Source organism: Camellia sinensis, chromosome 10 (genome assembly GCF_055761805.1).
Source record: "Camellia sinensis isolate YWXY chromosome 10, ASM5576180v1, whole genome shotgun sequence".
In the NCBI taxonomy this organism is placed as follows: domain Eukaryota; kingdom Viridiplantae; phylum Streptophyta; class Magnoliopsida; order Ericales; family Theaceae; genus Camellia; species Camellia sinensis.
In genome coordinates, this window is record NC_138970.1 from 6,021,889 (window position 1) to 6,036,458 (window position 14,570).

Here is a 14,570-nt window from a genome sequence, read left to right on the forward strand (position 1 = left end):
AAATTTATAAAAATTGATCAATATTTATTTTTAACCCAATAAATATGATCATAGAAAAAAAATATGTGTATCGGTAAATTTTTTTCAAATTGTGCGAAAAATAAAAAAATTCACGGTTCCGGTTACCGCAACCGTTACACTACGACCTTTACACCCCGCAACCGCAACCGCGTCACCGCCACCGTTACGGCGACTGCAACCGCTTTTCAGAACCTTGTATACAAGAAATTAAATACAGAATATGGTGCACTTTTTTATAAGGAGTGGATTCCACATCATATATATATATATATATATATAACATATAGGATCAACTTCTTAGAAGAAAAATTGTACCTCATTCTATACTTGATTTATGTGTTTGTAACACAATTAACTAAAAATCTGTATTGAGCCCAATTTCACTTGCCAAAACATTTATTGCAACTCGAAAAATAATGGGTTATAAGTTGGTAACATCATTAAACTAAAAATCTGTATTGAGCCCAATTTCACTGCCTAAATATTTATTGCAACTCGAAAAACAACGGGCGTATGACCCATCCTTGTATCCAACCCGACCCGAACACAAAGTCAGGCACAGAGAGAAGACACACAAAGAGCCCTAGTGCCTGTGAGCCGAAACCTGAAATGGCGATACCGGACGAAACAACAGCAGCGAAGGTAGAACCGGAGACACCGTGGGGGACATGGGAGGAGCTCCTGCTAACTTGCGCTGTCCGCCGTTACGGCATCGAATCCTGGGACTCCGTCGCCGTCGAGATCCAAAAGCGGATCTCCTCCACCCTCCGCCACCACCTCTTCACCGCTCACCACTGCAAACAGAAATACCTCGACCTCAAACTCCGATTCACTCCCCAAACCGACGCCGTATCCTCCAACGACAACGACGACGCTGTTCCTTGGCTCGAGGATCTCAGGAAAATCCGAGTCGCCGAGCTCAAACGCGAACTCGAACGCTCCGATCTCTCCATCTTGTAAAATCTCCATCTATATCTGGTTTCTCTCGGTGTGTGTTTATAGATGAATATATATCTGAACCAGAACTGTTCGTTTTCAGGTCGTTGCAATCGAAGGTGAAGAGATTGGAAGAGGAGCGAGAAGAGAGCTTGAGAGAGGACGAGAATGGCGGAGAGAAGTCAGATCTGGAGAGGAAGAGTGATGAGAGAGAGAGCGAGGAGGAAGAGAAGATAGAACAACACACTGAACCGGAGAAATCGTCGCCGGAACCGAGCGCCGGCGAGGAATCGGACCGGAAACCGGATCAGACCGGTGAACCGAACGGTCCGGGTGTTTCAGGCGGTTCATCGAAGCCGGTTGGGGAGAACTCGTGTAATGGTAGCTCAGATAGTATAGAAAAAGAACCGGTTCGGGAATCGGTGAAGGCTGAACCGGAGGGTGGAGTGAGTGACTCGCCCGGGTTGCTCGAATCAGTGGCTGAGTCGAAGGGTGGTGGAGTTGGAGAAGAGAGTAGCGATGTGCAGAGCTCGGCGAGTCGATCGAGAAAGGAAGGAGGAGGAGGGTCTGATAAGGTGCGATGCCGTACCATTAGTGGTGATGAGCCCGAGAATGAGGATCAATCACCTGCCGTTAAAAGAAAGTCCAATAAATCACTGCCGTTGGTTGATTTCCTCGAGACTGTCCGGTCTCACAAGCTCGGCTCGGTCTTTGAGCGCCGGGACGAGAGCCAGGTATATAAGTGAATAATATAATATATTCGTTAATTTAATAATTAAAATGACATTGGGAAGTACTTATATAATGGAAAGTGATGACATTTTATTTTATTTTTTTATTTTTATCTCATCCGTTATTGTGTGCTTGCGTTATTATTATATGAACTAATTACCTACTAGGGCTGAGCAAGGAATTGTAAAATTCACAATCCGAATTGGTTCGGTCTACTTAGTAGGTTTGGATTGATTTTTTGAATTCGTAATTTAGTTTTGGATTAGAAAATTGAGAATCAGTTTTCTACATATTGGTTCCATATTGGAGTTCACGCGTCCGGACTGTATGCAATTTAAACCATATACATACCATATACTCTCATGCATATAATCCTACCCTCTTGTATATTATATTTGTTTAAATTAATAGTGGAACAATATTCATATTTATGTTTTGAAAAATTATGGATAAATTAATATTGAAATGAAAATGTTATATGATTTTTTTTTTAATGAAAAGATTATGGTCTCGTTTTTGGCTATTTTAATAGGTTAAGATATTTGTGTTTGGGAAAAAAGTTGAATTTTTTTATAGTTAAGTGTGATATTTGTAAGAGAAAAAGTGAAATAATTATGGTTTTAATGTGACATTTTGTCTTATTAGCTATTTAAGCTTATTCTGTCTTTTTGTGATTTTAGTCAAAAAAAGATTCAATTTTTGGCTTTCCAAACACCCCCCATATGAAACCGTAGGTCCAAATCGAGCCGAACCATGTTTAAGTGGTTTGGTCAGATTGGTTTCATGATTTAAATGGATTTGTTTGGTTTCAATTTTTGTGGAATTGTAGACGACGAATTGGCCCTGATTTTATCCCAAACCGAACCAATCCAGATTGTGCTCATCCTTATTGCCTGCACACTTTATTCACAATTTTTTTATGGATAAAAAGACCCTCACAAATTTGTCCTAATTACTCCGACTTGCCCTTTAATTTAGTAAGAGTGAAATAATCAAAACTAATAATGGTAGTGACCTATGACGCACGGACACGGACACGGATACGGGATACGGCAATTTTCAAAAAATGGGGACACGGACACGGTGGGAGACACGACGAATTTTTTATTATTATTATATATTTTTATGTATTATGTAGATTCATATTACATTGATCCTAAATCAAAATTAACAAACATAAACATAATAACATTAATTTAATAAATATAACCATTAAATTTAAACAAATTATTGGCAGAATTTGAACTAGATATTTTTCCTATAAATTATAACCATTATAAATTCACATTAACATTAGAAGGGGGGGAAAAAAATACAGTATATATATAAAGAGAAAATTAGTCTAAGGTCTTTCTCCCATTTTTAGTAATGGAAGAGATCCACCATATTATTTTATAATGTGTAAGGTCGCTCAACTCTAAACCCACACTTTCTCTCTTATATGGACCCAAGTCTCTCTACAAAATTCCAGTCTATCCCTAATCTCTTTCCCTATACTTTCTTCATCCTATTGCTCTCTCTTACTCCATTTCGATCCCTTCCCAAACAATATTGGGGATTCGGCCACAATGTAAGGCCACGAGGCCATCACTGCTGGAGAAGTACCATGCAATGGCACTGGATTTTTCAATTTACCGTGCTGTCTCTTCTCCAGCGTTCGGATCAGACCACATCTTTGCCGCCTCTTTGGCATTCTCTGATGCTCCAACAATGGTGACTCAACTTCGACGAAGCGCCTCGGAAGAAGAAGAAGTTTCAAGTGCAATTCAAACCAAAGTCCGGTGTGGATGAGATCTGAGAGGAGGGATGTGAAGGCGGGTTTGAGAGAAGTTGAGGCTTCGAGGAGTTGGATGACGAGGGTATAAGGGAGGACGTCGATGTTCTTGACGGCGAGAGGGAGTCCATGGTCGGAGTTGTTGAAGGGGATTTCAAGGAGGCAGATGGAGGAGGTGGGTGGGATTGATTGTCGGAGTTTGATGATGTTGAGTGTGCTGCTACAACTGTTTATTTGATGTAGAAAGAAGACGATGATGATGATGATGATGATGATGATGATGATGATGATGAAGGCTATCAAAGAATTTCTTTGGAGCAAGAATTTCTTTGGAGTAGTTTAAATTTTCTCTAGATCAGGTAAAAATAAAGTAGAGAAATTTTGAATTTCTCTAGAGTGGTTTGAATTTTCTCTGGATTAGGTAAGAACAAATCAAAGAAATTTTGAATTTCTCTGGAGTGCTTTGAATTTTCTCTTGATCAGGGAAGAACAAAGCAGAGAAATTTTGAAGCCTTGTGCTTTAAATTACAGATTTATAGTTCAGAGGAATTCTCAATAATAATGAAGCCTTGTGAACCAGAATTTCTCTGTGAAGTCCAGAGAAAATTCGTCTAGAGAAATTATCTGTGAATCAGAATTTCTCTGTGAAGTCCAGAGAAAATTTGTCTAGAGAAATTCTCTGGATCGAATTTTATTTGGATCGATATTGAAGGACCTTAGACATTATGAAAATATTGAGTGTCCTTGATGCTATAAAATCTTAATATCAGGGACTTTTAAAAAAAATCCCATATATAAACCTATAATTTAAATTAAAAAAAAAAAATCAGTTTTAGAGATATATACATATATATATATATATAAACATATAATTACAAAAAAAAATAAAATAATAATAAACGTATATATATACTCGAAGTCAAGTGCCACACCACAACAAAAGAGATATATATACGTTTATATATATATATATATATATAAACATATAAGAAAAATAAAAAATAAAAATCAATTTACTTGAAGCCGAGTAAACTGCGAAAGAGAGAAAGAGAAAGAGAGAGAGAGCGCGAGGCTTACCTTCGAAGATGACTGATGGAGATCGACTAGGTCGGGGGTCTTCAAGTCGGCGATAGGTACCCACAATCTCACTCTATTCCTTCACTCTCTCGTTTGTTACGATTAGGGCTTTTAGATCGTCGTCGTCGTTGTTGTTGTTGTTTTTTTTTTTTTTTTTTTTTTTTTTTTTTTTTGGTACTTTTCAAATATTACACTTTGACCCCAAATAAATATAACAAAATTAAAAATGAGTCTCGTCGTGTCCCATGCCGTGTCCCGATATAGACACACGTGTCCCCACCGTGTCCCCTACAAAAAAAATCATTAAATTAAAGGGACATGCTAGATGTGACGCATGTCAGACATTGCCACGGCACCAATTTTGGAGTGTCCATGCTTCATAGGTAGTGACATAGAATAAATAAGTTAATATATATATTTCGATATAAAAAAATGACTATCAATTTAGTGAAAATGAGGTTAAGTACTATATAAATTAAAATCTTCAGAAAATTTAATGTAATTATATCAATCAAGTAGAGTTTAATGAGGTGTTTGTTACACTTAAATGATCTATTTATAGCTTATTTTAATTTGGGAGAGTTTGTACTCGACTGTTTGGTGTAGTTTCTGGTTACAACTTATTAGGCAAAAATATATTAATTAAGCTAAGAAACTAATTATCTGGAAGAAAGCTGAGGCAGGGCACTTTTAGCTTATTCTTTCTTATTATCAGTTTTTGTCTTACAATAAGCTATACCAAACATGGCCAATATATTTTCTCAAAATTCAAAGAGTTGTTAGTGTAATTTACTCTTTTATTTTATTTTATTTATTTGCTACTACTCACACAAAGTTGGTTTTGCGTATACAATTAATAAATTTCTTTACATAGATTAAGATATGAAAAATTCATTACAAGAAGAAACCAAAAAAAAAATAAAAATCTAATTTTGTTGCCCTATAGTTTAGCAAATTCTCTTGACAATGTTAGTGTAATTTACTTTTTATTTATTTATTTGTTACTACTTGCACAAAGTTGGTTTGCATATACAATTATATTAAATTTCTTTCCATAGATTAAGATACGAAAAAGTCATTCCAAGAAGAAACCAAAAAAATAAAAATCTAAAATTTTGTTGCTTTATAGTTTAGCAAATTTTCTTGACAATAAGAAAAAATATCAAACAAAATCTAAAGCTATGACATATTGTACAGACACAAATTTCTCTACACGTGTGTATGACCAAAACCCTTCGTCAAGCCTCCAACAATCGTTTAGCTCCTGGAAGACAAGAACGGCTGCAGGTGGTGTGCCAGAACAACCTATTTGATGCCTAAGCACTAGGATTAGGGGTGATAAACGAACCAAAAGCTCAAGCTTGACTCATTGTAAGTTCGTTAAGTAAGCAAGCCAATCTTGAACATATTTTAGAGCTCGTTAATGTTTTCAAACCAAGCTTGAACAACTAATTGCTCATTCGGTTTGGTTCGATAAGCCTAAAACTATATGAAAATACCAAACTACTTGAGCTTGACTCGACAAAAGTTCGTTTGAGATTAGCTCGAAAGTTTAACAAACCAAGCTTGAACAAATTTTAAAGCTCGTTAAAGTTTTCAAACAAAGTTTGAACAGTTAATTGTTCAGCTAGTTTGGCTCGTTTATCACCTCTAACTAGGATCAATATAGGAAAAAGAACTCGAAGGCAAAAGTATACTACATACATGTAGAATTAGGTCGAATCCCTTTCAAAGACTCATGGTCAATTAGGACTCCTATCCAAGTGGATATTGCTTATCCCAAAGTACTAGCATGGTAGACACATCTACTAGTTTAGCCAATCAGACCACATGACCGGGCTGGTGAAACTGGTTGAGCATACTGCTCTATCTCTCTGCTTAGGTTCCACTAATCATCGCTGGCTCATCTCGTCACCTAGGCGAACTCTGCAACCCTGTCTGCCATTGCACCTGGAAACTAGCCTTGGTCATGCCGGTCATCAACCTTGTGCGATTAGCATGCTTGACCAGTCCCCCACTAGCCTAAGGTGTGTCGGGCTCACCATTGATCATGCCCGACTACTTTCCTAGGTCACCATGGTGGGCTACAAAACGGTGACCAATAGGCTGAGGGAGGCCTACCCGGTCATAATTGCTCCTACATATATTGAATGAAAATTGAACTAATTGCAGAGCATCTCCAATCATTCACCTTTTCTTTCTTCTAATTCTTTCATCAAATTGAAGAGGAGTCATTTTTTTCATCAAATTTGATGAAAAGGAAAAGTTGGGATATGAGGGGAATTTTTTTTAAGATTTTGATGAAAGATTGGAGTAGTTCATATAACTTTTTATTCAAATTTGGAATCAAATTAGATGAAAAAATAGGCAAAGGGTTGGAGATGTTCTTAGCTGCAAAATTACTAATAATCTTGCACAATCTAATTTATTCACCATATATATATTTTTTTCTATAACTAATCCATTCAATTTTTTTTTGTGGTATGGTTGATCGAATGTTAGATTTGAATTTAATTAACTTCAACTTCAACATTGAAAAGTTTATTTCTTTAGATGCACCAGTCATCAGTATATTAAACAATATTCCATAAACAATTCATTCATTTGGAAAACAACCATCTATTACTTTCAAATAATGCATCACATCAATTGTTTTTTTTAGTTTCTTTAATAAATTTCTTTTAGGACTTTCAATTTTGAAAATAAATATCTCCTATCAACATTAGAAAGTCCGTCATGTTTTAGAAAATCTTTAATGTTAGCACAATAAGGTTTCAAACATTCATCATTAGCAGAATCAGTGTTATTAAAGGCAATAGGCGCATTGAGGCACCAAGGCACACCTTTTACTTAAAAAAATATAATTTAGTATAAGCAAATAATTTAGGGTCCAACCTAAGCAAAATGAAATATCAAACATTTAAAAATATAAATACCAACAAACATTATTATTTTAACATAGACAAATGAACATCATTTCAAAGTTTAACATATAACATGAATAAGACGATGGGAGGAGAAGAACAAGAAGAGGGGAAAAAAAACTGGTCAGTCCAAAGAAGGATGAGAAAGAGGAGACTAGAGAATAAGCATAAGAAGATGGAAGCATAAGAAGATGGAAGAAGAAGAAGAAGAAGAAGATGATCACAGCCATGTGAAGAAGAAGATAGCAACGTAGAGAAGACAACAATGTAGAGAAGAAGAAGAGAAGAGAATGAGAGAGAAACGTAAGAGAAGAAGAAGACAGCAACATGAAGAAGAATTTTTGGAGCTACTGGACTAGATAATGAAGGTAGGCAGTAACAAAGAGTTCTTTAGAAATTAGGAATTAGGGATAAATTTTCTTCTATTATTGATTTCCAGCTGAATGCCCAATGTATTGGCAAGTGTCCTTAAGAGTAGGGATCTCTGCAGTTGTACCTTATTAAATCAACGGTAAGATTTCAAACAAAACCAATCAAAGCAGCAATTTAAAAAGAAAAAAAAGAAAACCCTCAAGGTGCAGGCCTTAGGCTTTATTGCACCTTGGCCCAATCGCACGCCTTAAGTGCAACTTATCGAAGTTGCCTAGCCTAGAACACTGTAAGGCGCAAACCTTGGGCCTAGGTGCACGCCTAGGTGCGCCTTTAACAACACTGAACATAAAGTTTCCTTTAATTTAGATTTTGAACTTATATTGAGCCCTAATTTCTGTGCCTACTAATACTTACAAAGACTGGAATTATTTAGGGTCTTATTTTTTATTATACTTTTGGCGGCCTTTGGTGGTGTCCTTGCTTGCTTTCATCAAGGCTAGCCACTAGTTCTTCGGTGTAATGCATGGAACAAAAGAAATATTATTGACAATTCTTTTTTATAATTATCATTTTATGTTATCACATATATATCAACTATTATTTTGCATGTTAAGTTATATGAAATTATAGAATGTTCTATTGTAGCACTATTGCTATATGTTTATGGTTATTGTACTTTTGGCTTAATATGCAGACTAAATTATTTTTTCTCACGATGAAGTAGATATCCCATTACAACATATGCCATTGGAAGTACATATGCATTACTTTAAGCACAAAACTGCTATATATTTATAATAATTTTTCTCTAATAGTGAATTAGACTTGCCATGGAAAGCAGCATGGTATATACCTAACCAAATGTTTGTCTCAAATTTTGGAGTCTGAAGTGATTAAAATGAGACTTTTAATTGATAGATTGAAGATAATTCTTTTTTAAACACGATATATGTATATTAAGTAGGAAACTCAATGTATTAAGCAATGGGTAGAGTGGGCCAACTAGTATTTCCCATGGCATGCTATCTTAAAAATACAAGATTATGTAAAGTACATAGCCGTTGTTTAGGAAAGAGAAGAAAATTTTGGACAATAACTACTTTTATATATCTATCTGTATATATTTGTGGGGAGTAGAAATCTGTCCTACATCAGACATTATAAGAGGCCTTTTCCAGTCAAGAAAAAACAAAACTGTGCGTGCCCTGTGGTACAAAGTGGACAATATCTTAGTATGTACTCCGGCAATGGGGTGTTCCGCACAAACGGCGCTGTTTGTGGGAGCCCTAGCTCCACCACCTAGACCCGCACGTTGGGGGGCTAATGAGGGAAGTAGAAATATGTCCCACATCGGTTCACTAGGGACTTTTGACCCACCTTATAATGTGTGTTATGCCCACAAACCTCCAAGAGGCTTTTTCTGGTCAAGGAAGAACAAAACCGCGAGTGCCCTCATGATACAAAGTTGACAATATCTTGGTGTGTGCTCTGGCAGTGGGGTGGTCCGCACTATATTTTACTTTATTGTTATTATTATTGATATAATCAGAACCGATGTCGTCAATTCTGTTTCAGACCAACTGGTACATACCATTCCGGCAACAAACCGGAACAGAGGAGGTTCATACCGTCTCATCTTAGTTTCCAGCCTGATCTGGTCGTACCGGAAAAATTTCATTGGATTTCATGTGATACTGTACCAGTAGTATTTTGTCTTGGATATTAATTATTGGTGATATTTGTATGTGAATGTGGCCTTAAGATTTGCTTTGTCTTCCAGACATGGAAACCTTTTTGAGTCATAACTGTGCTATATCAACTTAATATAAAAGTGCACGTATATGTATGTGTCTATATACGTAGATATATTTTGGGGATTTCTCTTTGCATTTTCCTTTTGAGTTCCTTCTTGCTACCACCACTTTTTAAGACATCTCTAACTATTTCGATCTGAATCTGTCTATTTCTATAACCTCAGTTATAGAGATCTTAAAGCTCTGTGTGTGTGTGTGTTATGGTGGTATATATTTATGTAAATATTTTGTGTTGGTTTTAATTCTTGGTTATTTTTTGTTTAGGTTTGATTGAACACAGTGATATAAATGGTTTTGGTAAATACATAATGATAATTTTAATAAATGTATAATGTTTATAGTGATAAATCCGAAATGGTACCCAAAAACATACCGGTACCGGTACATACCTTACTTTACCAACTGAGCAGTTGGTACACTGTCATACGGGATTGTCAACATTGGTCAGAAAAGCCTATTCTTTCATATTGTGAAATGAGAGGGAGGGCTTTGGATATTATAGGCAGCACTTGGGCCTAAGGCTCTCCTTACACCAGGGTGTGGGAGGGTATATAGTAGGCATACATGCTTATCCTAGTGGAGAGCTGCTTGCTGCCACTCAATTCCGCTCCATAAGTTGCGATCGGGTAGCACTTGTCATTGTTTCCTCTGCTTTGGATTTATGTGACTACTTTTTAGCGAGAAAGCAAACGATAAGATGAAGTATATTACATTTTTCAAGATATTAGTTGACTAAAAATAAGAAAGCCAATAAATTAATGGACTTGTGCATAACATGTGCCACCTCTATTGTTCCCTAGTTTGCAATTATATATTTTTCTCCTTTGTATCTTCCTCTCAAGTGTGTCTTGAACAAAAGGACTGGCTAATAATTTATTGCTTTTGCTTTTGTATCTTTCTTTTTCAAATCTTCTTTTTCCCTTCTTTGCACCATGAGTTGTTTTCTATAAAAAAAAAAATCTGGGTTGTTGTTTTCATTTATCAATTGTCCAGTTTTGAGCTTTGTTTGATCGAATGAGAATGACAACCCATTTGCCAATGGGCTTAACCTTGGTGCCTTTAGACTAAGAAACTACCCAAGAGTTTTTGCGTTGGGTCTCGGTAGATGGTGTCGGTTGCAGCTCCTTTGGACCTAGGTCATATAATTTGATTCATGTGTTCCAATTAGTAGAAAAATCCAGCTAGAGCCAAGAATTCAATGATTCTGTCATTTCAGCCACTTGAATTTTGTTAAGGTAAATTTTCTAATTACATTCCTCATATCAAGAGTGGACATTATTCAGTTTTCATTGAAAAGAAAATGACAGAATAGTGTGTAAAATCCAGGCCTTTTTTTCGTAACTGAATAATTTTTTGTTTTGTTTATTTGATGGTAGTTTTAGTGCTATATCTATATACTGATATGTTAAACTTGCTTCTCAACAATAGTAGTGATTATACTTCCACAGGAAGACACTTGAAATTAAAAATGCCTTTGATGGGGAAGGCCAAATATATAAACTATTTAAATAGGTGCTGGTTCAAGTATTAAGGGAAAGAAATCAATGCTTATGGATATACATTTAGAGTGCCCAAAAATGTTTGCCCAAACTTCTTGGCTCTTCTTTTTCTCTCTGTTTCTTCTTCTTTCTATTTATTTATTTCTTATTTTGTTGTCTTTGTTTTTGTTTTTGTTTTGTTTTGTTTTGTTTTTTCCTGATATGCACATAGTATGAGTAAGGTGCTTGAAAATTTCATCTGTGTGCGCGCCAGGATATTTTCTTCATATGCATAAACATTTGTAGTTTGGGTTTGTGGTCTCATAACCTGTATAGCTTCAAATGCTCATTCGCAGTAATGGTCCCACTGAACGAGTCATTGAATGCAGTTTAAGCTCATTTGTATGTTTCAAAAGTCTTGTAAACTTATCCAAAAAAAAAGTCATGAACTTCACTAATAGCATGGTTGTATTCTTCTTAAGGATGCCATAACTTGGGCACTTGGTCGGAGACATAAGTGGTGTCCATTATGAGGTGGAAGGCAATTTCATTTAATTTGATTAAAGGCAATTTTTTTTAGGCAGTAACCAATACCAATTGATGTGTTATTGCTTCTGAACATTGCAGGAAACCACCCCCAAGTACAGGAACTTGATTCGGCAACATATAGATCTCGAAACTATGCAAACGAGGCTTGAAGAAGGTTGGTATTCAGGCTGCCACATAAAGTTCTTTCGTGATCTGCTACTTCTCTTAAACAATGCTGTCCTCTTCTACGGCAAAAAGTCCAGAGAATCTGCTTCTGTCATTGAGCTTCGGAAGCTGATTACCAAAGAGATGAATCAGAGAAGTCTCAAGTTGGATTCATCATCCGAGGAACAACCACCTTCATTGCCACCTGCATCCCTTGCCCCAAAACCCGAGCCCGAGCTATCTGATTCTTTGTTACTAAAACAAAAGTTACCAGGCCCATCGGCTTGCCGCACACGCAGCTCACTCACTGCAAAAGCAACGGGATCATCCTTAGCAGCTGATAAAAAGCGTGAGCAAAAAGCAGCATTGCTAGAGGAAAAACCCATTCTGGACTGGAAGCAATCCAAATCCTCAGGTAATGCTGAAGAACATCGAGTCACAAAGAGGAGAACCAGAGACTGGTTTGGTTCAGGTTCAAGAAGCTCAAATAAGAATGGCACCAGTCATAGTAATGCCAACCCCAACAAGAATTCAGAAGCCCGATCCAGCCAAAACCAAGGCAAAGGAGCGTCTTCAAGTGAGCATTCAGAGCCCAAAAGCGAGAACACCAATGCTATGTCGGGTGCGAAGAAGAGAAGCGCAGCTAATTTCTTGAACAGAATGAAGCGGAGCTCATCCACTAACAACGGGTCATTGCCAGATTCGTTGAAGAGCTCAGCAGTTAGTTCCAACAACAATAACAAGGGAGGAGGTGCTGAGCAGAGGAGAGGTGGGAATGGTAAGGCTGAGATAAGGAAAGAACAGAGCTCGAGGAGGGGGTCGGGAGGGAAGCAACAAGCTAAGGAGCAGGCGAGTGCGGCAAAGAGAAGCATTGGTCGGCCGCCAAAGAGGGCAGCGGCACCTCCACCTTCCACACCAGCTCCAGTTTCAGGGAAACGGGGTAGGGAAGGAGGGGATACCGAAACTTCAAGAAAGCCTAAGAAAAGGTCAAGGAGGTGATGATGGCTTGGCGACCTTTGTATATTATGTATGTAATAAATGTCTTATTGTAACTTACCTTTTTCTTTTTTCTTTTTTCAGGTTATGTTGCCCTTTTTATGTATTTTGTTATTTATTTGTCGCAATGGGATTTTACTCCTTTTGTATTAACAAATTGCAGCAAAAAATCTCCATCTCTGAGATGTGTTTGGCTCCTTTCTACCTGAATTATGTGTGAATGATGAACAATTAGGGATTTGGGGTGCCTGTTGTGCTGGGTGCACAGCAGGCACTGTTGTGCTACTTTATGGGTTTATTTTAGGGTTCTTTTAATATTTCTGTTTTCTTCACTAAAATGGACGACACGGTGCAGCAAGTTCATTAAAAAAAATCCTTCACGTTGTTGAATTTCATGCCAGTAACATATTTTCAAGCTATCTCTGAATCTGGGAAAGTACAAGAAGATCCTTTAGAAAATTACTCACTCAAGATTATATTCCAAACAATGACATTGCACATATAAGCTGAGTGATAAGCCAGCTAAGACCAGTGGGGGCTAAAAGATGGAATCGGGATCCTCTCATTGACTTCTCTCCTTAACTTCTTATCTGTTGGGCTATCAAACTCACTTTTGGGCCTAATTTTGATGATCCGAACCGTTCACATTTTAAGATTTGTTAAGTATGTTATACCCTGTAAAAAATCAAATTAATTAGATATCAGAAAACATGTGTTCGGAAAACTGTTTATTAAATTTTTTTTAAAATGGTTTTTAGTTCGATGGTCCGAACACGTAGTTTCTGATATCCGGTCAATTTGATTTTTTTATAGGTATGATATACTCAACAAAGGTATGATATACTCAATAAATCTAAAATATGAACGGTTCGAATTATCGAAATTGAGCCCAAAAATGGACCCAATGACCTAACAAGTAGGAAGTCAAGGAGAAAAATTAAAAAAAGGATCTTGATTCTAAAAGATGTAGTATAGTACAGACATGCTAGTTTGGAAAATGCATACATACCCTTTACACCACACTAAGATGATATACAACACAAGAAGTGATTAGAGAAGATTAGAAGATTGTACAAAATGACAGAGTCGGGGTTAGATCCTCTGTTGAGTAGACCTCTTGCACATCATAAGGAGATTATTGATGTTACTTTTAAAATAAGAGATATTAGATGAAAATTGATACACATGGCTAGTTGTTAAAAAGTCGCATGGTATTATTAGGAAATTTGGTATTTGGTAAAATAGCTACTTTAAGTGATAAATGGGTCTTCTTTAAGGGGTCATAGTCAGCTACAAAAAGTCGATGAGCTAAAATGAATACTAGAGTATGATTCGAATCAACATTCAATAATTGAATTCGAAATTTAATTTTCAGATGCATGACATACTCAACAATCTAAATAGAACTTATTTCAGCAATTAGATAACGGATCTATGACTTAATTGACCGAAAAAAATAAACTAACACTTGTATAACATTTTTTCATTAAATTATGAGTCTTGTTAAGCACACAAAAAAAGAACACAAAATTGAACATAGACACTCACAAGACTATGAGTCTTACATAGTTTGAGGTCTATTATTTAGTAAGTGTCTGTGATCTTTATGTGATCCTAGTATTAATTTGGCAGTGAAAAGTTGAGTTGCTTTAGAATATTAAACTCAAGAGCATTGGAGTATTATAAGGTATTAAGAAAACTAAGAAAGAGAATCAAACATGAAGGTTGATTGGATTCACGTGCCTAGTCACAT

General features: G+C 36.4%; 1 protein-coding gene across 1 annotated transcript; it reads left to right on the forward strand.

Moving 5' to 3' along the window:
• The first annotated feature begins 312 nt into the window (after positions 1 to 312).
• Positions 313 to 13,015, forward strand: LOC114266066 (uncharacterized). Its single transcript, XM_028206967.2, has 3 exons — positions 313 to 977; positions 1,061 to 1,691; positions 11,756 to 13,015. Exons 1-3 carry the CDS (start codon positions 535 to 537, stop codon positions 12,818 to 12,820), a joined length of 2,139 nt encoding a protein of 712 aa, XP_028062768.2. The 5' UTR covers positions 313 to 534; the 3' UTR covers positions 12,821 to 13,015.
• Positions 13,016 to 14,570: the final 1,555 nt, after the last annotated feature.

Coding starts and splice junctions, on each gene's coding strand:
- LOC114266066 (XM_028206967.2), top strand. CDS start 535: ATGACCCATCCTTGTATCCAACCCGACCCGAACACAAAGTCAGGCACA. Junction 978..1,060: donor CGCTCCGATCTCTCCATCTT/GTAAAATCTCCA, acceptor GTTCGTTTTCAG/GTCGTTGCAATCGAAGGTGA. Junction 1,692..11,755: donor AGCGCCGGGACGAGAGCCAG/GTATATAAGTGA, acceptor TGAACATTGCAG/GAAACCACCCCCAAGTACAG.